Source organism: Neopsephotus bourkii, unplaced genomic scaffold (assembly GCF_033783945.1).
Source record: "Neopsephotus bourkii isolate Nb327-2 ecotype Australia unplaced genomic scaffold, CSIRO-AGI_Nbou_v1 NB_122, whole genome shotgun sequence".
Classification (NCBI taxonomy): Eukaryota; Metazoa; Chordata; class Aves; order Psittaciformes; family Psittacidae; genus Neopsephotus; species Neopsephotus bourkii.
Window position 1 is genome coordinate 1,264,983 of NW_026900639.1, and position 25,006 is coordinate 1,289,988.

At 57.1% G+C, this 25,006-nt stretch overlaps 2 protein-coding genes across 3 annotated transcripts in view; one reads left to right on the forward strand and one right to left on the reverse strand.

Annotated features, from left to right (window-relative positions):
• Window positions 1-24: 24 nt before the first annotated feature.
• NACAD (NAC alpha domain containing) lies at window positions 25-8,355 on the forward strand. Its single transcript, XM_061365935.1, has 10 exons — window positions 25-470; window positions 1,980-4,834; window positions 5,062-6,133; window positions 6,691-6,918; window positions 7,015-7,103; window positions 7,170-7,253; window positions 7,557-7,703; window positions 7,776-7,907; window positions 7,984-8,106; window positions 8,202-8,355. Exons 1-10 carry the CDS (start codon window positions 392-394, stop codon window positions 8,214-8,216), a joined length of 4,824 nt encoding a protein of 1,607 aa, XP_061221919.1. The 5' UTR covers window positions 25-391; the 3' UTR covers window positions 8,217-8,355.
• A 1,802-nt stretch (window positions 8,356-10,157) lies between these two features.
• The window catches only part of CCM2 (CCM2 scaffold protein), a 31,523-nt gene continuing 16,674 nt past the window's right edge, over window positions 10,158-25,006 (reverse strand). The window contains exons 2-11 of one of the 2 annotated variants that reach the window (XM_061365956.1): window positions 20,609-20,813; window positions 17,966-18,139; window positions 17,590-17,673; window positions 17,213-17,396; window positions 15,545-15,681; window positions 14,332-14,467; window positions 13,771-13,828; window positions 12,858-12,996; window positions 12,207-12,345; window positions 10,158-10,788 (exon numbers count right to left, since the gene is read on the reverse strand). In XM_061365956.1, coding sequence (XP_061221940.1) covers window positions 10,508-10,788; window positions 12,207-12,345; window positions 12,858-12,996; window positions 13,771-13,828; window positions 14,332-14,467; window positions 15,545-15,681; window positions 17,213-17,396; window positions 17,590-17,673; window positions 17,966-18,139; window positions 20,609-20,620 — 1,344 coding nt within the window. In that variant the 5' untranslated portion in view covers window positions 20,621-20,813 and the 3' untranslated portion in view covers window positions 10,158-10,507. The remainder of the gene's footprint in view (window positions 10,789-12,206; window positions 12,346-12,857; window positions 12,997-13,770; window positions 13,829-14,331; window positions 14,468-15,544; window positions 15,682-17,212; window positions 17,397-17,589; window positions 17,674-17,965; window positions 18,140-20,608; window positions 20,814-25,006) is intronic. The other variant, XM_061365948.1, reaches the window with a different exon arrangement.

Sequence of the window (25,006 nt, forward strand, 5' to 3'; positions counted from 1 at the left end):
CTCCCTGTGTGTGTTGTGTGTGTGTGTGTTCCCCTCCCCGAGCTAATGCAGGCGCTGACGGGGTGGGCTCTGCCCTCCCCTCCCACCGCCGCAGTGCCTGGCACACACCCCGCTTTCTCCCTGCCGGAGGGATATATAATACAAGGGAAAAAGATACTGGAGAGAGAGAAAAGGCAGGGAAGGGAACGGGAGGGGAAAAAAGCAGGGAAAAAAAATCCTGCTGACATCATCTGGGATGACGGGGCTGATCCGGCCGCCGGCCCCCCCGCCCGAGCCCCACTAATGCTCCGCTCCTGCCGGCGCAGCCGCCTTCGTCCAGCCCGAGCCAAAGGTGGCTGAGCTGGGTGGGCAGGCGGCCGCCCGGGCCGGCCCCCCGGGCTCTGGCATCGCCATGCCCGGAGACTCGGTGAAACCCCAAGGGCTGGGGGGATTGGAGAAGGAAAACGGAATGCCGGAGGGATCGGAGGCAGGTGAGGCCGAGGGGAGGCCGCGGGGATGGAGGGATGCGGGATGGAGGGATGGAGCGGGAGGATGGAGGGATGCAATGGAGGAAGGAGCAGGAGGGATGGAAGACACAGAGCCGGCCGCACCAGCGGCTCTCGGCAGCCAGCACCGCCGAGGGGCTCCGGTACCGGCACCACCCCGGAGCACGGCGGGAGGTGACTCTGGGGACACCCCTTTGGGGACGCCTCCCTCTTCACCCCCAGTGCCCAGCCCCGGGCTGTGCCCCGCCATTCCCCACACCGGGAGCCCCGATGGGAAGCAGAGGGGGTCTCTGAGCCCCCCTAGCCCCTGCCCCAGCCCCATCCCAGCCCGCCAGGGACAACTGGGTGGGGAAACTGAGGCACTGGCAGTGCAGAGCCGCGGCCCAAGGTCACCCCGCTCCGGCACCCCCTGGGGGGCTGAGGACAGCCCGGGGGGGGGGGGGGTTGTCCCCGTGCCGCCTTCCCCTTGTGCCTCAGTTTCCCCCTCCCACTTCCCCATGAGCCACATATGGGGGGCACAGTGATCCCCCCGAAAAGGGGGTGAGGGGCTGGTTTGTGCACGGGGATGGGGGAAATCAGGGCTTCCCTTCCAGAGGGGCACAAGGTCCTTTGTGCGGATGGGATCACGGGAACCCCAAAACGCCCCCCCAATGGGTATGGGGGGAGCCGGCGGTTGGACAGACAGCAGCAGGGAAGGGTTAAAGTGATCCCAGTATCCCCCATAGGGTAGAGCCACTCTCCTTTCCCCCCCCCCCCCCTTAACCCTTTGAGCACTCCCCAGCTCCCAGAGCTAACACAGCAGGACTGAACCACCCCATATCTAGGGGGGGGAAGGGGGGGCCTGCTAAATACCCAGGTGAGGCCCCGCCCCCTTCCCAGCATCCCCCGCGGCCCTGCCCCGCCCCCTCACCCCTATATAAAGCCCCCTGGGGATGCACATGGGGCTTTGCTGTGTTTGGAGCTGGAGGTGGGATCCTGGTTGCTCCTCCCTATGGGCTTGCCCTTGGGGACCCCAGGTAATTCGGGGAGCACTGCTGGGAAGGGCTTTGGGGTGTTCATGGTGGGGGGAGGATGCTGTGATGCTCCATGCCTGCAGCATTCCCTACCTGGGTAATGAGTGGCTGAGGACCCACATGCCCAGTGCATGGGAGGGCACAGAGCTCCCTGCAGGGGTCATGCTATGAAGTGGGGGGATATGGGGTGTTTTACCCCCCACACACACACCATGGAGAGGTTCTCTTTGCTTTGGGGACACCTGGGTGTCCCCCTTTCCTTAATGCAGCAGCATCCTTTACCCATAGAGAGGGGCTGGAGGAAGCTATTGGTGTCCCCCCCATCCAGTGTCACCCACCCCTGTGGTGACCCCCAAGTGCTCTGGGTGGGGGTCACCCTGTTTTCCCACTCCTAGAGGGGGCTGGCACTGTCCTGGCTGGGTGCCCCCCACCCCAGGGGTGCGCCCTGGCACTGACGGGGGTTCCCCCCCTCTCTCCGCAGCCCCCCCGCCGGCCCCAGGCCCTCCACCGATGCCCACCAAGGAGGAGGCTCGCCCGCAGCCCGAGGGCGCCAGCTGCGACCCCGGCCCCCCCGCTGCTGCCCCCCCGGGCGAGTCCTGCCGGCCCCCCCTGCCCGCAGACCCCCTGGACACCCGCATCGTCATGGGGGAGGAGACGCGCTCCGCCACCGACCCCGAGCTCCGGGGGGGGCCCCCCCTGCCTGCTGTGCCTTGCCCCTTCCCTGCGCCCACCAAAGATCCCCCCCAGCGCCAAGCGGCTGAGCCCCCCTCCGGGAGAACCCCCCCTGCTGCCGCCATGGACCCCGACCTCTTCTTCACGGCCCCCTCCACCCCAATCCGGGTCGGGGGGTCCCGGCTGCTGCCGCCTCCCCCCGAGGAGCAGACGGACGGGGAGAGCGAGGGGCTCTGCTCCCCCCCGACATCCCCCTCCGGGTCCTATATGACGGCCGAGGGGGGCAGCTGGGGGTCCTCCGGCACGGCCAGCACCTCCCCGTCCTGCTCCCCCAACCTGGTGGCCGAGGCCGAAGCGCTGGCGGTGGCTGAAGCGGAGGCTGAAGGCATGGTGGAGGTGGAGGCTTTGTGCCCCTGCCTGGAGCATCCCCCTGCCTTCACCCCGCCGTCTCCCGAGGAGGAGGATGAGGAGGAGGAAGATGGACTTTTCGCCCTTCCTGGGGCTGATGATGGTGATGGGCAGACCCTGGAGGACGAGGAGGAGGAGGAGGAGGATGAGGAGTGGGACATGGGGGGTGAGGGGCTGCCCGGTGCGGGCTTGATCCCGGCGGCACTGCTGCCCTTCCGCGGCAGCCTGCTCTTCCAGGCTGAGGCGGTGGAGATCACCCCGCTGCCTGCCGGCACAGCGCTGCTGCCCCTGCCCCTGCCCGGCGAGGAGGATGAGGATGATGAGGAGGAAGAAGAGGAGGAGGAGGAGGAAGGTGGCAGCACCTCGGCCTCCTTCCTGCGCTCGCTGTCAGAGACCTCCATCACCGAAGGGGTGGATGAGTCCTTCGCCTTCCGTGATGACACCTCCGCCTCCTCCGACTCGGCTGCTTACGACGGCGAGGAGGACGAGCGGCTCTATGGCACCGAGCGCCACGCCATGGGGAACGAGGGGGCTCCCCCTGGCACCGCCACCGCGCCCCCGGGCACCGGTCCTGCTGGGGAGGGCGGCATCGAGCTCCACCTTCACGCTGGGGTGGCCCCTGATGGCAGTGGGTCACTGGAGGGGTCCCCGCAGCACAGCAGAGGGGAGGAACCGGCGAGTGCGGAGGATGCCATCAGGGAGGACATTCGTACCACAGACCCAGGGATGCAGGAGCAGGAGGGCAGCGAGACCCCCCCAGCACCCTGTGGGGAAGGCAGCGTGCAGCAGGATGGTGAGACCTTCCTCATGTCTTCCTCTTCCTCCCCGGAGCTGCAGGAAGCATTAACCCTGGAGCACAATGTCCCATGGGAGCCAAACCCCGTTCCCAGGGAGTGTCCCCCACCAGAACCCCCTCAGCTCCCAGAGGAGCCAGTGGTGATGCCGGGTGCTGAGGAGGAGCCAGTGGCAAAGGATGATTCCGTTATGGCAGCACTGGGAGAGGGGCCCAGTATGGAGCCAGCGGAGAGCAGCAGCGCCCTGCAGCCCCCGAGCCTCTGCTCCAGGGACCCCCAAACTGAGGGGGTGCAGCAGGATGATGTGGCACCGGCTAACGGGGAGCCCCAGGGTGGCCCTGGCAGTGATGATGATGAAGATGATGGTGATGATGTTGGTGTTGGTGACAGTGACCATGAGCTTGGCACTGTGAGAGTGGACAGCACTGAGCTGGCAGCCCCTGATGGCCATGATGAGCTGGACACTCTGGCCACCAACCTGGTGACATCCAGCCCTCCAGATGAGCCAGACACCGTGGCCACCAACCTGGTACCACTTGTGACACCCGGCCTGCCAGCTGAGCCAGACACTGTGGCCACCAACCTGGTGCCACAGGTGACACCCAGCCTGCCAGATGAGCCAGACACCATGGCCACCAACCTAGTGCCACCGGTGACACGCAGCCCATCGGATGAGCCGGACACTGTGGCTACCAACCTGGTGCCACTGGTGACACCCAGCCCGTCGGATGAACCAGAACCCATGGCTACCAACCTGGTGCCACCAGTGACACCCAGCCCATCGGATGAACCAGACACTGTGGCTACCAACCTGGTGCCACTGGTGACACCCAGCCCATCGGATGAGCCAGACGCTGTGGCTACCAACCTGGTGCCACTGGTGATACCCAGCCCATTGGATGAGCCAGAAACCATGGCCACCAACCTGGTACCACTGGTGACAGCCAGCCCATTGGATGAGCAGGACACTGTGGCCACCAACCTGGTACCACTGGTGACAGCCAGCCCATCGGATGAGCCAGACACTGTGGCTACCAACCTGGTACCACTGGTGACACCCAGCCCATTGGATGAGCAGGACACTGTGGCCACCAACCTGGTACCACTGGTGACACCCAGCCCATTGGATGAGCCAGAGACCATGGCCACTGATCTGATGCCATTGGTGACACCCAGCCCAGTGCCACCAGTGACACCCAGCCCACTGGATGAGCCAGAGCCCATGGCCACTGACCTAGTGCCGTTGGTGACACCCAACCTACCAGATGAGCCGGACACTGTAGCTACCAACCTGGTGCCGCTGGTGACGCCCATCCCACTGGATGAGCCGGACACTATGGCCACCAACCTGGTGTCATTGGTGACACCCAGCCTGATGGATGAGCCGGACACTGCAGCCACTGACATGGCACCATTGGTGACACCGATCCCACTGGATGAACCGGACACCACGGCCACCAACCTGGTGTCACTGGTGACACCCAGCCTCCCGGATGGGCCAGACACTGCAGCCACTGACAAGGTACCACTGGTGACACCGATCCCACCAGATGAGCTGGATACCGTAGCCACTGATGCGGTGCCATCGATGACACCAGTCCCACTGGATGAGCCAGACACCGTGGCCACCAACCTGGCATCACTGGTGACACCAGTCCCACCGACGAGCCAGACACCGCATCCACTGACCCTGACCTGGTGCCACCAGTGATGCCCAGTGTCCTGGCACCTTCCTCCCCATCACAGGACACGTCCCCCTGCGATGCCAGCGAGGATCTGGTGGATGTGGCAGCCTCAGCCAGCGCATCCCTGGAGCCACCAGTGACCGCGTGTCCCACGGCACAGGAGACAACGGCGCATCCCGCCGGGGACCAGGATGCTCCCACTGCTTCCCCCGAGGATTCCCCCCCGGAGCCGCTGGACACCTCCTGCTCCTGCACCGACTCCAGCCCCTTCGCAGCTCCTGAGGACCACGCAGGAGAAGCAGCCGCCCCCCCCCGACCCCCGTCTCCCAAGGAGGATGCAGAGGATGCCGCTGCCCGCCTCTGCCTGCCCGCCTCGCCCCCCGCCGCCCCCCCGTTGCTCTTCACCGCTTCGGAGCGGGAGGTGTACGTGGGGGCCCCCCTCGAACTGCTCCAAACACCCGGTGCCTTCTCGGAGAGCGGGGCGGGCTGGCAGTGCCGGGAGGACCGGCAGCGGGTCACTGCCATGCTGCAGGGCTCTTTTGGGGATCTGCCGGCCCCCCGCCTCCCCCCCAGGCCCGCGGAGCCCCCCGAGGCATCCGCAGAGCCCCTGGAGGGTCCCCCCAGTGATGGGGCAACAGAGGAGCCCGGGACCCCTCTGCTTGCTGATGCCCCCCCGGGCCAGACTGCTGGGGAAACCGATGCCAAAGTCCTGGGGGAGAGCAGCCCCCCGAGCCCCCCCAGTGAGCCCCCGGCACCCCCCGGGCAGCAGGAGGAAGAGGAGATGGTGGGGACCCCATCCAGCCCCCAGCCCGCTCTGGGTGCTAGCGAAGGGGGGGATGCTCAGCCGGCGCCCTCCCCGGAGCCAGCCAGGGATGCAGCCCCCCAACCCTGCCCCGAGCCCCCCAGCGCACCGCCAGCCCCCTGCCCTCCGCTCCCCAAACTCAGCCAAGTGCCTCCTCTCGCCGCTGCCCCATCGCCACCATCGCCACGTCCCGGCCCCCAGGACACCTCATCAGGGCTCCCCGCCGGCGAGGAGCGCCCGTCTGTCCTGCTGCCCACCAGGAAGCACCTCGAGGGTAAGAGGCACCCCCAGCACACACCTGCCCATTGGGGGGGGGCATCACCCACCGGTGGGCTGCTGGGGGTCCTTTTTTGGGTGTCCCAGGGTGTGTGATCATAGAATCATAGAATAGTCAGGGTTGGAAAGGACCTGAAGATCATCAAGTTCCACCCCCCCTGCCATGGGCAGGGACACCTCGCAGTGATGATGGGGATAAGGAGGCTGGGTTTGACCCCATAGAGGGCATTTTGGGGGCAGCACCAGCTCAGCCCCCTCAGCCACTCGCTGCTTCCATGAGGTATTGTGGCACAGGGTGGGCATTGCTGGGTGGCGCTCAGCGTCCCCTTTGTGGGATCCCAGGGTGGGTTCAGCCCCACAGAAAGGATTTGGGGGATACCACCAGCTCAGTCTTACCCTCCCGCTCCCATAGGGTACTGTGGGGGACCATGGTGTGGTGCTGGGGGTCTGCTTTGGGTGGTTGCAGGCTGTGTGATGGGGTGAGCCTGTTCAGCCCTATGGGGAGGGTGTTTGGGGGTCAGAACCGGCTCATCCCCCTCTTGCCCCCCCCCGCAGCCCCCCAGCCCTCCCCGCGCAAGGAGAAGGAGGCCCGAGGCCGGCAGGCAGGGCCGGGCAGCCGGGTCCCCCCCCGCGGGTCGCTGCAGTCGGAGTCGAGCTCCTCCAGCGAGGCGGAGGCTCCGTACCCGTGCCCCGAGATCCAGCGCCTGCGGGAAGCCGCCGGCATCGCCCTGCGCCAGGACAAGCAGCCCCCGGCGCCCCGCCGCTGCGAGGCCAACCACAAAGGTGAGAGGAGGGTCCCGTGGGGCTCCCTCCCCACCGTGCTTGTTGGGGGGGGGGGGTCAGGGCACGTCTCCATCCCACCCCTCTGCTTGGCCGCAGGGTCCTGTAATGAGTCGGAGAGCAACGATGAGTCCATCCCGGAGCTGGAGGAGGCTGAGGGCTCGGAGCCGCAGCCAGCACAGACACAGGTTGGGATGATTTTGGGGGTGGGATGTTGGGTGCTGGGGCTGCTCTCACCCACTGCTCTCTGGCAGGCGCAGCTCACCCACTCGCTGGGCACCGGGGAGGAGACGGTCAGCAAGGCAAAGCAGAGCCGGAGCGAGAAGAAGGCCAGGAAGGTGGGATGGGATTGATGGGGTTACCCATGGCATTGGGGTCCTCATCCCATCCCAGGGACTGGAGGCGGGGAAGCCTTGGGGTATTGGGGGGTACGTCCCCACTTTGGGGGTCTCCAGGTGATGGTGGGTACAGGGATGATGTGGGGTGTCCTGGCAGGGGACTCAGCCTGGCTGCAGTGGGGGACAGTGTTATCCCACAGCCCAGGGTTGGGGTGTTATGGGGGGTCCGGAGCCCCCTTCCTTGGCTGCCCTGGGAAGGTGGGACATGAGGTCACCTCTGTGTCTGTGTGTGTGTGTCCCCAGGCCATGTCCAAGCTGGGGCTGCGGCAGATCCACGGCGTCACCCGCATCACCATCCGCAAGTCCAAGAACATCCTCTTCGTCATCACCAAACCCGATGTCTTCAAGAGCCCCGCCTCCGACATCTACATTGTCTTTGGGGAAGCCAAGGTGAGGGGTGGGGGGTGCCCCCCTTGGGGCGTCCCTTTGGGGGACGGGTGGGTGATGCTGTGTCCCCCACAGATCGAGGACCTGTCGCAGCAAGTGCACAAGGCGGCGGCAGAGAAGTTCAAGGTGCCGATGGAGCACTCGCCATTGATCACGGAGACGGCCCCGACCCTCACCATCAAGGAGGAGAGCGAGGAGGAGGAGGAGGTGGGTGCTGGGACAGGGGGCGGAGGGGAACCCCCGGTGTCCTCGGGGGGGTGACAGTGGTGTTCCCACCTTGCAGGTGGATGAGACGGGACTGGAGGTGAGGGACATCGAGCTGGTGATGGCCCAGGCCAATGTCTCGCGCCCCAAAGCCGTGCGGGCGCTTCGGCACAACAACAATGACATTGTCAACGCCATCATGGTGAGTGGCTGGGAAGGGGGGGGGACACCCAGGTACCCCTAGCACGCATTGGGGTGCTGTGGGGTGGTCCCCTCACACTCTGCTCTCTTCCACAGGAGCTGACCATGTAGCGGCCGGTGCTGTCCCGGCCCCCCTGTATAGATGCACAGTTACTACCCCCCTTCTGCCATCCTTCCTCTATACACCCCCATACTTCTCCTCTGCGTCTGTATCGCTCAATAAACGGCCTCATGTATCACTTGGATCGCACCCCGCCTCTCCTCATGGTGATTTGGGGGGGCTCTGGGCTGTCCTGTGGCTCGTGGAGCTGTGGGGCACCTGGTTAATTTGGGTGGCTCTGGGACCGGGCATGGGGGGTGGGATGGGGTGATGGGAGTCCCGAGATGCTCCTGAAGCCATCAGGGCTTTAGCCCCCCTATTGCTAATTAGAGGTGCTTAATGAAGCTGGGTGACCAAGGAGGGCTGAGCAAGGAGACAAACCATAGCCGGGTGCAGAACTGTATTCACCTGTAACACCACTCCATACAGAAAGCAGACACACGCGGCCTCCCGGTGCCACCGACGGGGAGACAGAGGCAGGAAAACCCCCTTGGCTCCCAGAAGGCCACATCCCAGGTTTAAGTCCCATTGGAGTATTAAAATAACCCACTGCAAGTGGTTACAGCTTGTTTTAACCCCCATCATACACAATGATGCCACAAATAGGGCGTGTTTTCTCTTCCGAATGTCCTGAAGTCGTTACACACTTGAACATCCACATGTGCAATTTCGGTTTTAATCTGTAAATCATAGAAAGGCACTAAAACAACTCCAGCCCCACGCTGCTGCCTCCTGAGCTTGAGGAGGAGAGGAGGAAGATCTTGGTCCCCAGCACCTGGCGACCCCATGGATGGAGCTGGGATCTTCATCTCCCTTTCCCTCGGTGGATGGCAAAACCACAGGGCAGCAGGAAACCATGAGCTTCTCCATCGCAGCTTGTTCCCAAGGAAGATGCTCTCTGTGATGGATACATCCTGGCTAAATCCTTTTTCCTGCTGCTAGAGGATGTGTGCTGGGACCCTTTGCCTTGTTCCTTTCAGCCTTGGAACTGGCAGAGAAAGGGCCAGCTGTATCCCAGCCTGGCACTGGAGTGATGCGGAATCGTGTACCCCATGAGTCAAGGAGAAAGAAGGATTTGGGCTGTGAGGACCCTCTCTGGAGCAGAATTGGGGTCACCCTGACCCCAGCTTAATGTGGGGTGCAATGGTGGCTCCGTGCCAGATCGTACCGAGGGCCAGTGCCTGTGATCCTGGGAAGCACAGGTAAGGAATGGCCAGAGCAAGGTGGGGAGGGAGAGGATGGATGGATGAAGGCTGGTCTTTGCCTGGGATGGGCAGAGCGGGGGTTAAAGGCACTGGGGGGGGGTAAGGCCTGATCCCCCAAACTGCTGAGCCAGCATCTGCTCTTAGCGCACTCCCAGCCCTGCCAGAGCCACCCCTGGGTGTCAGAGCCTCTGCCTGGGATGTCCCATCCCTCTTCCAGCCCCCTTCTTCCTCCAGGATAACTAGGGCCCACCCCCTCTCCTCTGGTGCCCGCTGCAAATGGCACCTCTCCCTCTGCATGGGGATTCTGATTAAAAAAATAAGTGTGTATTTATAACTGTATATAAAACATGTACAACATGTACACCCCCTGCACCCCCCCAGTCTTCCTAGGGTGGGCCCATGGTCCGCTCTCCCATCCTGGTGCTGGCCCTCAGGGATGGCACAGTCCCTAAGGAGCCCCAGAAGCCACCATGCGCCCAGGATGGGTGCCAGGGAAGACTGAGTTGACAGGAGTTTCATGGGGCAAAGCTTTGTGCTTGGCAGGAAGGGAGGGCTCTCGTGGGCACACAGGAATCCACTGATGGGGAAAGCTTCATCTGTGTGCCCCCCTCTCCAGCTCCTGGGGCCCCCTGAGCAGAGCTGAGGGGGGGTATGGTGGGGTTTTCAGGCCAGGCAGCAGCAGCACAGGCATTGGCAGCTTCTCCTGTGGGGCTGGAGCCAAAATGTTTCGACAACATCAACACCAGGTTTAAATAATTCACATTGTGGTAAACTTCATTCAAAAAGAGGGGGAGGAAGAAGAGGAGGAGGAGGAGAGCAGTTACAATAGGGATACCATGTGCAAAACTGTAAACCAGGCAGGGGGCTGTAGGTGACCTGTCTCCCCGCTGCAGCAGTAAAAACCAAACTGGAGATGGCCGCAGGCTGGGCTCCTGCCCTGGGAACCTCCATGATAATAGGGCACCAGCTGCCCCTTGGAGCTGTGAACGAGGATGGGAGAGTAACTGCATCCTGACGGAGCTCCAAAGCCTCTTCCAGAAGGCGGGTGAGGATCCTGGTGCTGCTGTGAAGTGTCTCCGTCCTCGCCCTGCTCGTTCTCAGGAGGAATCGCGGTCCATGCTGCACCCCAGGGCTTCGATGTCGTTGCTGATGTGCGAGATCATCCGGTCCCACTCGTCCTCCTCGGAAGGGACGGACTGGTCATCCGAGCTGCCGGCAGCGCCGTTGCCGTTGGTGGTGGAGTTGGAGGTGGTGCTCAGAGTCCGCCTGTACCTCCCAAAGCTGTCTGTGATGATGCCGCGGCCGTCCTTCACCCCAATGGTCTCCAGGAAGTTCTCAAAGTGTTGGCTGTCCTTCTCGGGGATGAAGGGGCGAAGACCTGGAGCCGGGAAGAAAACGTGAGGAGGGAGCTGTCAGCATCATTTGCATGGCACAGACACCTGGGATGGATTTGCTTGGCTGTCTGAAACCCCCTGGGGTTTATGAGTGTTCCAGCAGAACCCTGCTGCACCGTTGTGCCTCAGCTCCCCCAAACAGCACACGGCTCAGCAGAGGAGCATGTTTAGGGGGCAAGGAGGGATGAGGTCTCCTGAGGACTCCAGCTCCCATTTCACACCCCTGAGAAATGCAGCCTAAAAAACGCTGCTAAAGTGGGATTTTCTGATTTCAAGAGGATCGTCTTCCAATTCCTCACCCAAACATATTGCTCGGCTTTACTGGGCTTATTGCTGGCACTGCAGCAGCCCACGCTGCAGGCTGCTCTCGGGGAACATCTGTGCTGTCTCCCTCGTGCCTCCCACCGTGGGGCAGGGTCCCTGGAGGGTGGCTGTCACCTGCTGGAAGCAGAAGGGCAGGAGGATGCAGGCTGGACACACCACTGATTACCCTTTGAGGATTCTAAGTAACTAACTTGGTTTTGTTTGTAGTTAGAGGTGGGGTGTCCATGTTGCTGACAAGGATGTTGAGCAGTGCCAGTCCCTGCATAACCCCCTGAGGAACACCCCTCATCATTAGCCTCCACTTGGACATTGAGCTGCTGACCACAAGTCTTTGAGTGTGACTATCCAGCCAGCTCCTTATCCACTGAGTGGTTTACCTGTCAAATCCCTGTCCATCCAGTTTAGAGATAAGGATGTTCTGTGGGACAGTGCTGAATGCCCTGCACAAGTCCAGGCAGATGATGTCAATTGCTCTTCCCTTATCTTCCCAAAATCAAAGCAGGGACTTTGAGGAAGGAGGGATATGAAGAGTCCCTGAGGCTCTCAGCTTCCTTTTAATGAAGAGGAACAGAAGGGTCCTGCTCCCCTGTCATGGTGCACACCCTCCCTCCAGCACCACGAAGACCCCTCCAGGGAACACAGATTCAACATGCCTGGATGTGCAGCACATCCACCACCAGAACTGCTTTATGTCAGGCACTGCATGGCTGGCCAAGGACCAGAACGTTCTCTCTCTCTCCACCACTGGGCCCAGAGAAGCCTAGTGCCTGGTCTGGAGGCTCCCTCTGCAGTCAGGAAGGAGAGGTGAGCATCCTGAGGAGCAACTCAAGCCTATGGGGCCGGGGCCTGAGCAAGATGGATCCAGCTGCCTTCAGGAAAGAGGTGCCATCAAGGGAGAGACCAATTGAGATGTTGTTCCTTGCTTGGTGACACCCCAAGGAATCTCTGTGCCACCCATAATTACCCCCCTACCCTCTCAGGAGGCCCATGCATCAGTGAGTGGATTAGGAGCAGACTGATGCCAGCTCTCACCTTCTGCTTGGTCACCTGCAATTGATCCCTGGCAGCTGCCACTCACCTAAGAGCAGGAACTTCCTGCTGTCCCCATAGAGCTGCTTCAGGTTGATGCAGAATTCATGGATTGAAGCCCCGTTGCGGTATTCATGCAGGAGCATTGCAAACTGCTGGATCTCTTGGGATGAGAGTTTAGTGCGGAGCTGCAGAACAGAAACACAGCGCAACCGTCACTGAGACTTTTTAGGAGGAGAGGAAGAGATGATGTGGAGCCTGGGAATGGCGTTTATCGGGTTTATTGCTACTTGATAAGAGCTGCACTAACGAACCAGCTCATCCCAATGGAAAAGCAGGACAGGCTGGTGTGACCCACTCTGGAGCTGGCAGCTTTCAAACAGTGACAAGCTGTGGATGTACACAGGGCCTGTGACTCACGAAGTGATGGACCTGGCACCCCATGGATGGTGCCGTGTGCCTTTACGTGGTGAGAGGGGGGACTAAGGGATTGGGGTGCTCCTGCTGTAGGCCTCCGTTCAGGTCCCATGAGGCCTCCAAGTACAACTTGTATGAAAAGGAGGATGAGATGTTCCTATATCAGCATGAGCTCATGCTTTACACACCAATGCAATGAAACCAAATCCCAAGAGCACCTGAATGCCTTAAAGGGAAGAAAACCCATTCACCCCAAGGTCTTGCCACCCCAAGGACACCCTACCGTCATCATGTAGTCCTGGAGCAGCTCTGTCGCTGTGGTGCTCAGCTCGCTCTCGCTGACTGTCTTAATGTGTGGAGACTGTTGCGTGGAGAAGGAAGAGGGGGAGTTGTCACCTGCATCCAAGGTTTCTGGAAAGGAACTGAGACGCAAACAGAATGTGAGTCCTCCAGATCTCCTTGGCACCTTCTGCGTCACTGGTGGTTGTGGCATGGGAGGGCCTGGAAAAGCGGGGAGGTACATGGAGACATGCTCTCTGCCGTCATGCTGGCAGCCTACAGCTCCTGAAGGGCATCTGAAGGCTTCCACGCAGCACAGGGTGAGACTTTATATTGGCTGGGTGACCTGCTGAAAATGAAGGCTTATGTGGGGAAATCTCCCCTCCAATTGCTTTCTCTGTTTGGAATGGGAGGGTGGGGAAAAGTCAAAGCCCCTTATTTTGTGTTAAATGTTAGATTTTCAAATAGCAGCAGTCAATTTTAAACAACTGGTTTGTGTGTCAGGTTTTCAGCCCACAGACGCCATCAATGTTTTCAGCAATCAGATTCAGAAGGAAAAAAGCTTCCACAATACAGAAGTTTTGGGAAAACCTTTCTCCCCACTCCAGCTTGGACTTCACCAAGGCAAAGCAGCTGGGCAAGCATCGTATCCATCCCCGCTTTGCTGACGCAGGGGACTGGGCATACGTTGTGTACGTGACCTTCTCTGGAAACCCACAATGGTGGAACAATCCAGGCAGGGACTAGGGCACTGCACACACAGTAAAAACACCATCCACTGTTTCAGCCAGACTGAGCAGAAGCTTTTCAATGTGCAGACAGCAGCAGTTCCTGCTCTGGGGGCTTTAACCCTGGCAGCAAGGCCACACTAATAAGCCCGAGTGCCGAGTGAGCACAGCATGCCATATTTAACTTACAAAGTGCTTGCTTCTGTTTCGTAAGATTCTTTAACATCCACTTTTGTAGAAGAGTCATCTGCAAGGAAAGCATTCAAGACATGGGAGTCTGAGAGGCAGAAACTCGGTGCTTTTCACCAGCCCGTGACCTACACAAACCGATTTCTGACTCGGTTTTCCCAGCTGGAAGGTGAGAAGTGCAGGGCTGGGGCCAGGATGGTATCAGCGGTGCTGTGACAGGACACAGACTCAGCAGAGATGCAGAACCACAAAAGGATTGTTTTATGAACTGCTTCCATCCAACATGAATAGAAAAGCACAGGGTTTGGGGGGAAAGGATAATGGTTGATGTTGCACAGCCCATCCAGGGAAACATCCAAAGATGTCTTTGTGCCTGTCCAACTCACACTCAATTAAAGCAGAGGAGGGGGTTGTTTTCAGTACCTTGCAGGAGAGAAGCCATCAGATCAGCTCTGAGCTCAGAGGGTGGCAGGAGACAGGCGGTGGACGTTGGTGAAAATGAGGAGAGACTCTCAGATGGGCCCGGTGAGAAAAAAGATAAGGGTCAGAGCCCAGACTTACCACTGTGTAAGGACATGTGCCGTGTCGGTGTGGAGGCCCCATCAAATATTGCTCTGTCCAAGAAGTCTATCGTGGACTCAGTGTAAACAATCTGGAAGACTTGGCTGAGAAGTGAGCACAGCTCCTCGGCAGTCACCTGGGGAAGGGAGCAAAGAAGCGCTGGCACAAGGCAAGATGCAGATGCTGCGGTGGCCTTTCTCTTTGGGTTCCTAGGGTGGGTATGCCGTGTGGATCAGGTGTGTTCTCTTTGTAGGGCTGTCCCAGTGAGGACATGGAACCCATCTGTCCAAGAGCCTGGGCACTACTTGACCCTTAGGGTCTCCAGGACTGGAGGTACCAAACTTCTACCCTTGTTAGCTGCCTCCTGCTATCCCATAGAGTTTTTCAGTGCTAGAGGAGACAAACCCTGGAGATCTACTATCCCTCCAGAGAAGCATCCCAGCCCTCTTCAACCACCCAGACCCAAGTGATAGGAGATGGGACGCTCTGTCATCAACCCACAGCTAGTAACACCCACATTCTGTCCAACCACTTAGTACAGCTCCCTGGAATTGTGGCTACATAACCTACATCCTAAATAGGTTCAAGGCACTTCAGAGACCATTAGAGCTGAAAACAAGGTGAGCAAAACTCCACTCTGAAGGCAAAAGTTTCCTGCTATTGAAGCAAAAACACACAGATCGAGATCAGAATGTCTGGATTCAGACACCAGATGAAACAAATTTCCAGGTCATCAGCAGTAAAATGCCCTGGTTAGCAAAATCCCACTGTGGGATGATTCAGTCATCTTCACAGATTTGCTGCTGCTGGTGAAAGCCTGGGGTAGCAGGCACCACCACCAAGGGAGAATCATCTTCCAACCCTCTTATGTCCAAGTCAGGTCTGGGACAGGGACCAGGTTTTCTCCTCCAGGTAGCACCCTGTGTGCCAGGAAAGCCCAACTCACAGGCTTGCAACTGGGCCTATGTGTATCACACAATACATGGCCAGGTTAAGTACCTGGTCATGTAACAGAGGGGATACTTGGTGAGAGCAGGATGAGCCCACCCTGGGGCTGATGGGTTTCCACCATCCACCTGAGAAGCTGTAGCCACCCCAGCCTAAGAGCCAGAAAACCTCCCCTGGTCCCAGTCCCAGCGTGGTCACAATCTGAGTGCAACTCTGGAAGCAACCCCAATGTGGGGCAGTTTCAATGGAGTGTCTTGAGTCTTACTTTGTTCTCCGTAGCCAGGACCACCAAGCAACAAGCTTCAACAGGAACCACACCGCTCTCAGACAGCGAGCCCGAAGTAAGTGCTTTGGAGCTCTCGGCACAGAGACTCTGGCTTGGGGAGATCCCAGGGTCCTGAGCTGAGAAAGAGAGAAGTCGTGATGGAAACCTCGAGGCAGGAAAAGAACAAGGAGGAGTCCTCACATGGCAACCTGGACTCTCAATAGGATGCCTGTGGGGAGAGCAAAGCCCCCAGAACAGGAGCACAGAGGATCCCGTGGCCAGGAGAAAGCACCGTGGAGGGCAGAGCTCCCAGAAGCTCAGGATCTGCACCTAAACACTGCACAGGGCCAAAGTCTTTAATGCAAAGCCTTTAATTTAAAGCCAGTTCTTGACAACTCTGTAAGCCACCAGCTTCAATTCCATGGCTTAGCCAGCCTCAGAAATCCAGCAGCAGAATTACAGCTTTCTAAGTCACTTACTCATTTATTGTATAGACTGTCCTTTGCTGTCACAGGGTTTATAATCCACTAAGTCATTGTCATTACATCTTTTAAGTAGCTCCGCGTTCTCCAGATGCTCGAGCCCAAAACCACGCAGGTATGATAAGCAGAGAGTTGCTAGGAACAGACTGGAGGCAATCCCCAGGTATTACAAAAGGTGAGGTGTGTCAGAAGTAATACCACCCCCCTTATTCACCACAGGCATTTAGACATCCAACATGGTGATTAAATCCTCCCAGCAACAGCCCAAGAGTTGTGAAGAGCAGGACAAGTTCCAGGCACAAATTCAGGCTGGGGGAGACTGGATTGAGAGCAGCCCTGAGGAGAAGGTCCTGGGGAGGCTGGTCGATGAGACACTCACCATGACTCAGCAGTGTGTACTTGCAGCCCAGAAACCAACTGTGCCCTGGGTTACATCACCAGCAGCGTGACCAGCAGGTCCAGGGAGGGGATTCTTCCCCCTCTACTCTGCTCTGGTGAGACCCCACCGGCAGTTCTGTGTCCGGCTCTGGGGCCTCCAGCATAAGAGGGATGTGGAGCTGTTGGAGTCAGTCCAGAGGAGACCACAAAGATGCTCTGAGAACTGGAGCACCTCTGCTTTGGAGACAGGCTGAGAGAGCTGGGCTTGTTCAGCCTGGAGAAGAGAAGTCTCCAGGGGTACCTTAGAGCAGCTTCCAGTGCCTAAAGGGGCTGACAATGCTGGAGAGGGGCTTTTGACAAGGAGCCTGTAGGGATAGGACAAGGGGGAATGGCTTTAAACTGACAGAGGGGAGACTGAGATGAGATGTGAGGAAGAAGTTCTTCCCTGTGAGGGTGGTGAGGCCCTGGCACAGGTTGCCCAGAGAAGCTGTGGGTGCCCCATCCCTGGCAGTGTTCAAGGCCAGGTTGGACATAGAGGCTTGCAGCAACCTGGTCTAGCAGAAGGTATCCCTGCCCACGGCAGGGGTTTGGAACTGTATGAACTTTAAGGTCCCTTCCAACCCAAACCACTCTGCGATTCTGTGAAGGGCACCTTGGTCTGTTCTCATCCAACATAACCCTGTTTCTTGTCAGGCTGGCTGCCATCCTCCATGAGCACAACTCTGGCTGTTGTGAGACTCTGGCTTACAACCCCAAAACACGGAAACCCCAAAATATGAGGCCACAGCTTGTGCTGGCCACAACCTACCTGTTTTCAGCACAACCAAGTGAGAGGAGTCATCTCGAATGTAGGAAACAGATGCGATGTCATGGATGGGGACCCTGAGGATGAGATCTTCTCCATCCCTCCACACCAGCTTGATGTTGTAGGCAGAGAGGCTGATGACAGCATCATGTTCTTGGGTCAGCTGCCCTGGGAGCTGGTGTGCTCTCTACAAAACATTTACACCGATTTGCTCAAATGTTTCCTCTTTGGTGATGGGGTGGTAATGAGCTTCCCTCCCGTGTTTGTAATGCCAGGATGAAGGACACCAGTTAGACCAAGACCCAGCCTGAAGGCACCTACAGAGTCTATTCTTATTCTGTGCTGCACTGAGTAGGGCACTCAACATGCTAAGTGCTCACCTTTGCATTATCGATCAGATGCAGGATTTCCGTGCGGCTGGAGGGATTCAGGTACCCTGGGATGGATGTGAGTTGACCTAAATACTGGGAAAGAAGAACCAATCTATTACCACAGTACAAACACACAGAGAACAGCCCCAAACACACCAGCTACTGCGAGACACTATCAGCACAGAGCAAAGGGGTGGTGGCCAAAGGCCATGTTTAGGACATGCTATGTATGGAGGATCTGTTATGCCCTGAAGCCACCATAATGCTCTATATGGTTATATATAGTTCATATATATATATATCTACAACTATATACAGTTACATATATAGTCTACATAAATATATCTATATATATATATTCAGGTCCCAGCCAGGCAGATGTTACCTTCACTTCTTTCTCGATGTAGTCATTCAGCAGCACATCGGGTTCGACGCGGTCAGGCAGGGACACCACCACCGTATGCAGAGGCCGCCTCTCTGTAACCTTCTCCTGGGCTTTTTTATCTCGCCCTTTTTCACCCTTCAGGAAGACTCGTTTGAAAGGAGACACTATTCCAGGCTGAGGAGAGAAAGAGAAACACCGGGGCCTTGGGGTTAAGGGCAAGAAAGGGAGTTTCTGCAGAGAAATGGAAGGAAACTACAACAGCAGGTAGGGATAGGACAAGAGGGAATGGCTTTAAACTGACAGAGGGAGATTGAGATGGGATCTGAGGAAGAAGTTCTTCCCTGTGAGGGGCCCTGGCAGCAAGCCATGGCCACATGCCTCCTCCTTGCTCCACAGCCATTTTATATTTCACCCAAGCATTTGCAGCAAGCAACTTGATGAAGGATTGTGAAAGGGAAAGGCAGAGATGCTGAAAACTTGTCTGAGGTCTCTGAGGAGACCCACAAAGGTGAGTACCTGACACAAGAGATGGCTTTCCCTGGGAAAACCAGCTATTGGCTGTTCCTGAAGCACTAAGTGCTGGATCTGGAAAAACATGGGAGCCAGCACGAGTCCAGCTGGCAGCAGCCTACACACATGGGCTCCCAGCTATAGAGGGAGAATTGCCACTGTCCTTCCACCTTGGCATGGGGCAGACAGCCCAGAAATGCTGCACACCCAGGGCACATCACCAACCTGTGTTAGATCCCCACCAAGATCCTCACCAGCTTGCCCGATGGCTAAACAACTGGGAGTGTACACTGATGTCTCCAGTTTACCAGCTCCAGTGGATGTTTGAAGTGGGCAGATCCCGGGCATGGGATTCTCAGCAGTGTGAAATGGCCACTGCATGGACTGGAGGGAAAAGGCAGAGCTCCTAAGCTCCTCAGTGGATGCCCCATGCATGCTCCGCTCTGGCTGCCCCATCCCAGGGCAGTGATGCTTTCTGCATCCCACTCCTCAGGGCAACCACATCTTGACTTCCCTGATTCTGCACAGGCAGAAAAGATGGTTCCAAGGCAAATCAATTAAATGTAAACCAAGTGCTTCTGTTCAGGCAAACACGGAGTGCTCTGCAACCTCAAAGAACAGCACCCTCCAGCAAATTCAACTCATCTCTTGCCACTGTCCACTGCAGGACTTTGCCTTAGAAACCACCATCAAGAAGAACTGCTGCAGACCTTTCACCTAACCCACTCAAGCCTTGCCACAGCATGTTATAATTGGCAGGGGAACACCATCACCACGTCACCTACTCCCTGCACAGCAGCTAAGGATCATGCTCAGGTGCACGTGTGGGATCTGCTCCCATCAGGCAGCTTCAGCCTCTCCCATTGCTTTTCTCAGTGTAGACGAGCTTGGGTCGGTGTTGGGACCGGCACTGTTCAACAGCTTTGTCAGTGACATGGACAGTGGGACCGAGCACCCTCAGCAAGTTTGCTGACGGCACTGGGCTGTGTGGGGCAGGGAGGGAAGGGATGGGATCCAGAGGGACCTGGACAGGCTGCAGAGGTGGGATAGTGCCAACCTCATGAGGTTCAACAAGGCCACGCGCAAGGTCCTGCACACGGGTTGGGGCAATCCCAAGCACAAATACAGGCTGGGGGAGACTGGATTGAGGAGAGCAGCCCTGAGGAGAAGGACTTGGGGGTGTTGCTCCATGAAAAGCTCCCTATGACTCGATAGTGTGCGCTTGCAGCCCAGAAAGCTAACCTGGAACTGGACGAGCTTTAAGGTCCCTTCCAACCCAAACCACTCTGTGATTCTATGATTCTATCTACAGGAACAAGGGAGATTAAAGCCAAACCAACAGAATTTGAAACCGTTGTATTAGGATGGGAAAGTGGGATGGAAAAGCTCCTGGCTGAATAGTATTTACCAGCTCCCAGAGTGAGCCAGGCACCACAAGGACATCGGGGACAGCGCGGCCCTGAAAAATGTCCCTTGGACCAGGGAGATAAAAATAGAGTTTGTAGGACAGAAGGGACAGAAAACAAAGCTACGCAATGTTGGCCTTGTGAAACAGCTCTGCATTCACAGCAGCACCGAGACCACCAAGCTCTCCCGGTTCTAGGGAAGGCACCCTGTTGAGGGGCTGGGACCATTCCTAGCCTCAGAAAGAAGAAAATCCTGAACACAACTCTTTTTGCCAAGACCGGTGCATGGGGGGCTCTGCCTCTCCACCTACAAGAGTATCCAACCCCAAACCTTGTCTGCTGGCACATAAATACCTCATTCCACCAGCATACCGTAAGAATCAACAGCAGAGATGCAGAAATCTGCTGCCAAGGTCAGGGTTGTGCCACAGTGGCCCCAAAACTCCTCCCTCTCCACCAGCCAGGGTCTGGCCGCTCCAGCTCAGTTCACCTCTCCAGGCCAAGGCTGCTGGATCTGTCCCAGGCCACATGGAGCAAACCAGAAGAAACTTACTTTTCCCTCGAGGATGCAGGCAGCCCCTGTAGGGCTGGGAGGATGCTGTGACAGGACCATCCCACGCCCCCTGAAACCAAAGCCCAAACCAAAGCCCAAGGCGTTACCCCACATGATGCAACGTGGAGCAGCAGCTTCTCCATTTCTGGTAGCCAACACAAAACCAGCACCTACCTCATTCTCCATTGAAGTACCCAACTAACGGGGAACAGAACCAAACAGTGCTGGAGCAGGGCCTTTGGTGGCTTCACTGGAAACACCTCCGAGGGGCGAGAGAAGCTGCTATCCTTGTCTCAGGGGCTTCCCAAGCTCGCAGCCCGTGCTGAAGGGCAGGCGAACCCAGCTCGTGGCCAGGAAGTGCAATAACCACAGCTTCCTTCTGTTACACGCAGCAACAGCGACAAAATCAAGTTGCTGGTTAAGAACTAGCAAGGTCTGGCAGCAACAGGGCCAGGCACAAGGCAAAGTGAGGTGCCGAAGCCCATTTCAGAAAGCTTGATCGTGTTCCTGGCTCCCAGACACACTGGCCCGCCTCCTACACCCATAAACACCCTGGAACTCCTCGGCATCCTTTGACCTTTGCCACTACAGCCTGGAGTTGCACCCAGGATGGAAATATCCCCAGCCAACAGGAGTTTTTAACCCTGGTTCTTCCCCGGAGTTTTGGAGCTGTTTTGTTCTCCAAGAAAAGCTGTGGCTGCCCCATCCCTCGCAGTGCTCAAGGCCAGGCTGGATGGGGCTTGGAGCAACCTGGTCTGGTGGAAGGTGTCCCTGCCCGTAACAGGGGGTTGGAACTGGATGAGCTTCAAGGTCACTTCCAACCCAAACCATTCTGGGATTCTATGATCTATTGAGACCAAGGGCTGTGAAGCTTTTTCAGATTCTGTATTTCTAGTCCTTAAGATTCACATTTGAAAGGCAAAGCTTGGAAACGAGGTTAAGACTTTCCTGCCTGAGCCAAGGCCTCCCAGGAGGCCCTTCAGGAGAGTGCAAAGTGTTCAAGAGAGCCTTGCAGGGCTCAAACGTGAGCCCGAATCAGGCCCAGAGGATTAATGAAAACAAGTTGCTCATTTCACAAGCAGAGAATCAAATTAAACAGGTGAAGGCAGTGATTTCCCTGATGAAATCTGTGTGTTGAGCAGAGGCAAAAAGGAGGGCAGTTGGAGAAGTGGCACCCAAAGACCTGACAGGCTGCACCTCGTTGGTGCTTGCACCTTTGCAGGTTCTTCCCATCCAGGAGTGCAAGTGAACCGCTCCAGCATGCTGCCTGATTAGTAGGGTCAGGGAAAGAAGGATCTCGTTTCTCCTTAAAACCCATAAAATAAGCTTGTTTTCTCCCCCAACTCCTCCTTTCCCACGATATCAACCTCTGAACGCAACTTCCCAGCCCACGTTCCTGCACTTCTCTCTGGTCCAGAGGCATCTGCAGCAGAACAGCTTGGGCAGCCCGTAAAAGCCACTAGGATGGGGAGCAGGGCTTGCCTGGAAAGGACGGGTTCATCCCTGTGCCAGGGAACCGGCCAAGCACTGGCAGCACAGGGCAGCGCAGGCAAGAGATGCCAGGAGCTCATTCCCACATGGCTTGCTTCTCAAAAGCATATAAAAGCATCTTGAAATCAGGAGAAGCAGCATGGAAGGGGTTACATGAACACCTTGTGCCAGCCAGGACTCAGCATTTCATGCTCTCAGAAGAGGATGGGAAACATAGTCACTCTTCAGGGAAACTTAAGTCAATTCTCAGGACCTCCTGCTACCAATGCCTCTGAAACCCAGGAGGAGAAAGGTAATTTCATCCATTTAAGGAGGCATTTAAGACTTGGCTAATGCATAGAATCACAGACTGGTTTGGGTCAGAAGGGACCTTAAAGCTCACCCAGTTCCAACCCCCCGCCACAGGCAGGGACACCTTCCACCAGACCAGGTTGCTTCAAGCCCCATCCAACCTGGCCTTGAACACTGCCAGGGATGGGGCAGCCACAGCTTCTCTGGGCAACCTGTGCCAGGGCCTCACCACCCTCACAGGGAAGAACTTCTGCCTCAGATCTCATCTCAATCTCCCCTCTGTCAGTTTAAAGCCATTCCCCCTTGTCCTGTCCCTGCCTGCCCTTGGCAAAAGTCACATAGGTTTGAATGAGAGACACTGGAGAGGAACCAGAATGGAACATGCCCCACCAGTGTCCCCCCAGAACTCACCTAGGCCCATGGCACGTGGTACCGGTGAGTGCCAGGGACCAACTGCCACCAAGCTGGTGGCTTGTTGGGCCTGCACACTCAGCCATGCATCCTGGCCCCAGTTCCCACTGGGCTTTGGACATCCCAAGAGAGCTGTTTCTGGGAAAAGGGAGGATTTAAACTTCATTTAGATCACCACTGCTCCAGCTGGAGCACCGGCAGTTTCAATTTCCTGCTTTCATTCAGAGCCCAGCCTCTTTCATCCATCAAAAAACCACTGAGGCCTTGCATGGTCCCTTTAAATACATTCAAGCCTTTGAGCTGAACACAAAAGTGAAAGTGCATCCTTCTGTTAGCGGCAGAAACAGCTTCTTAATCCCCTTGAGTGGATTATCTCAAATTTGTAAGGCTAATTCTCACCCAGCACGTCTGCATGGAGATTAATGGAGCCAGAGCTCTAAACAGCCACTCAGTGCTGCTGCTGGCTGGCAGTGCATCCCCAGGACAGCCTGCATCCCAAATCCAGTTATCCTGTTGCTAAAGGGATGCACAGCACGCTCACTTTGGGTGAAGGCAGAACTCTCCTAGAGAGCTGCCAGCAGCGCTTCAGAACCGGGCTATGCTTGGGAGCAGATCACAAAGCCAATCTTAAGCGTACCGGTGACGTGAAAGCTTCAGTGAAGGGAGTATCTGCACAAAGGGAGCACGTGATACAGCACTGTGTGAAATAATAATCCCAAAGGGGCTCTGTGTGAGTTTACTGTCAGTGGCGGACACAAGGAAATGAAGAAAGGACCACAGGGCATGTGTGGAAGGACAAGAAGTCACAGGAGATGCCTGTCACAACAAAATGTGAAACCAAGCAAGAAATAAACCGCATTCAGCTTGTTTAGAGAAGATGTGGCAGGTTAGAAACAAACTCCAACCAGACTCTAGTGTGGCGATGCCACAGAAACATGGCTTTGTGGGTGCAGAATAGGCTTCCCAGCAGCAGCCACCGTGTGCCATAAGCCAAGGGCAATGAGAGCATAGGTAGATTCTGACTTGAGAAAGCCAGACACACGATGAGTATGTACTCTGTATCCTCAAAGTAACGTTGCAAGTGCGCAGCCCTGCCAGAAGAGCTTATTATTTATATTCCTTTGTGCCACAGAGAAGCACCGCAACAGTAATACCTGAAGGGGGAGACCGGGAGTTGCTCAGCCTGGAGAAGAGAAAGCTGCTCTAAGAGAAAGACCTTAGAGCAGCTTCCAGTGCCTAAAGGGGCTGACGAGAAAGCTGCAGAGGGGCTTTTGACAAGGGCAGGTAGGGACAGGACAAGGGGGAATGGCTTTAAACTGACAGAGGGGAGATTGAGATGATGTGAGGAAGAAGTTCTTCCGTGTGAGGGTGGTGAGGCCCTGGCACAGGTTGCCCAGAGAAGCTGTGGCTGCCCCATCCCTGCCAGTGTTCAAGGCCAGGTTGGATGGGGCTTGGAGGAGCCTGGTCTAGTGGAAGGTGTCCCTGCCTGTGGCAGGGGGTTGGAACCGGATGAGCTTTAAGGTCCCTTCCAACCCAAACCACTCTGTGATCCTATGACATGTTGCTTACTGATGCCCACCAAGACCTCCTCTGGTCCTGGACCAGAACAAGGCAGAAGGACTCAAACAAGTACCAGGAGCAGCTAGGGCATTCAGGTAGATGCGACCTTTTCCAGATCTTCCTGTCCCTGTAATTAGGTTTGTTTTGACCAATACTCAAGCTCATCCCCAAAGAAACCTGAACTTGCAACGGGATGGTCAAGGAATTAGCTCCTATCTTTGCTATGAATAGGACTGAGCTGCCTTTGACTGCCGTCTACAGCCCAAGGAACTGAGCACAAGCCAAAACTCATGTTCCACAAGCAGCTCAGCAATGCACGCAGCAAAGCCAAGCAGATTTGCAGTTGTCTGACCAGCAGTGGCACCCAGCCCAGTGCTGGCAGCCCCGGTTTCTGAGCAGGGATGGGTGGCTGGTTCACCGCTAAGGAGCAGGACCCTCTCTCCACATATAACTTCAGAGGTAGTTTCACTGAGGAACATCATTTGGTGCTGATGTGTGGTAGGAAAACAGCCTCTGGTAAGACGGGATGGTCCCCACTACCCTAGGTCCCACAAATGCACTATTCAGAATACATCAGGAGCTCAGCAACAGGAGCCATGGAGAACCCCCCTGAAGGTCTATGTGGGATCTATGCTGAAGACCATCTTCTCCAGGCTGAACAAGCCCAGCTCTCTCAGCCTGTCTCCATAGCAGAGGTGCTCCAGGCCTCAGAGCATCTTTGTGGCCTCCTCTGGACTCACTCCAACAGCACCACATCCTTCTTACGTTGCTGCCCAGAGCAGGACTGCAGGTGGGATCTCACCAGAGCAGAGCAAAGGG

Bases quoted from the DNA above. Each gene is read 5' to 3' on its own strand.
- NACAD (XM_061365935.1), top strand. From the start codon at position 392: ATGCCCGGAGACTCGGTGAAACCCCAAGGGCTGGGGGGATTGGAGAAG. The intron at 6,134-6,690 runs GTAAGAGGCACC...CCCCCCCCGCAG, and splicing joins CACCAGGAAGCACCTCGAGG to CCCCCCAGCCCTCCCCGCGC. The intron at 7,704-7,775 runs GTGAGGGGTGGG...TGTCCCCCACAG, and splicing joins TTGTCTTTGGGGAAGCCAAG to ATCGAGGACCTGTCGCAGCA.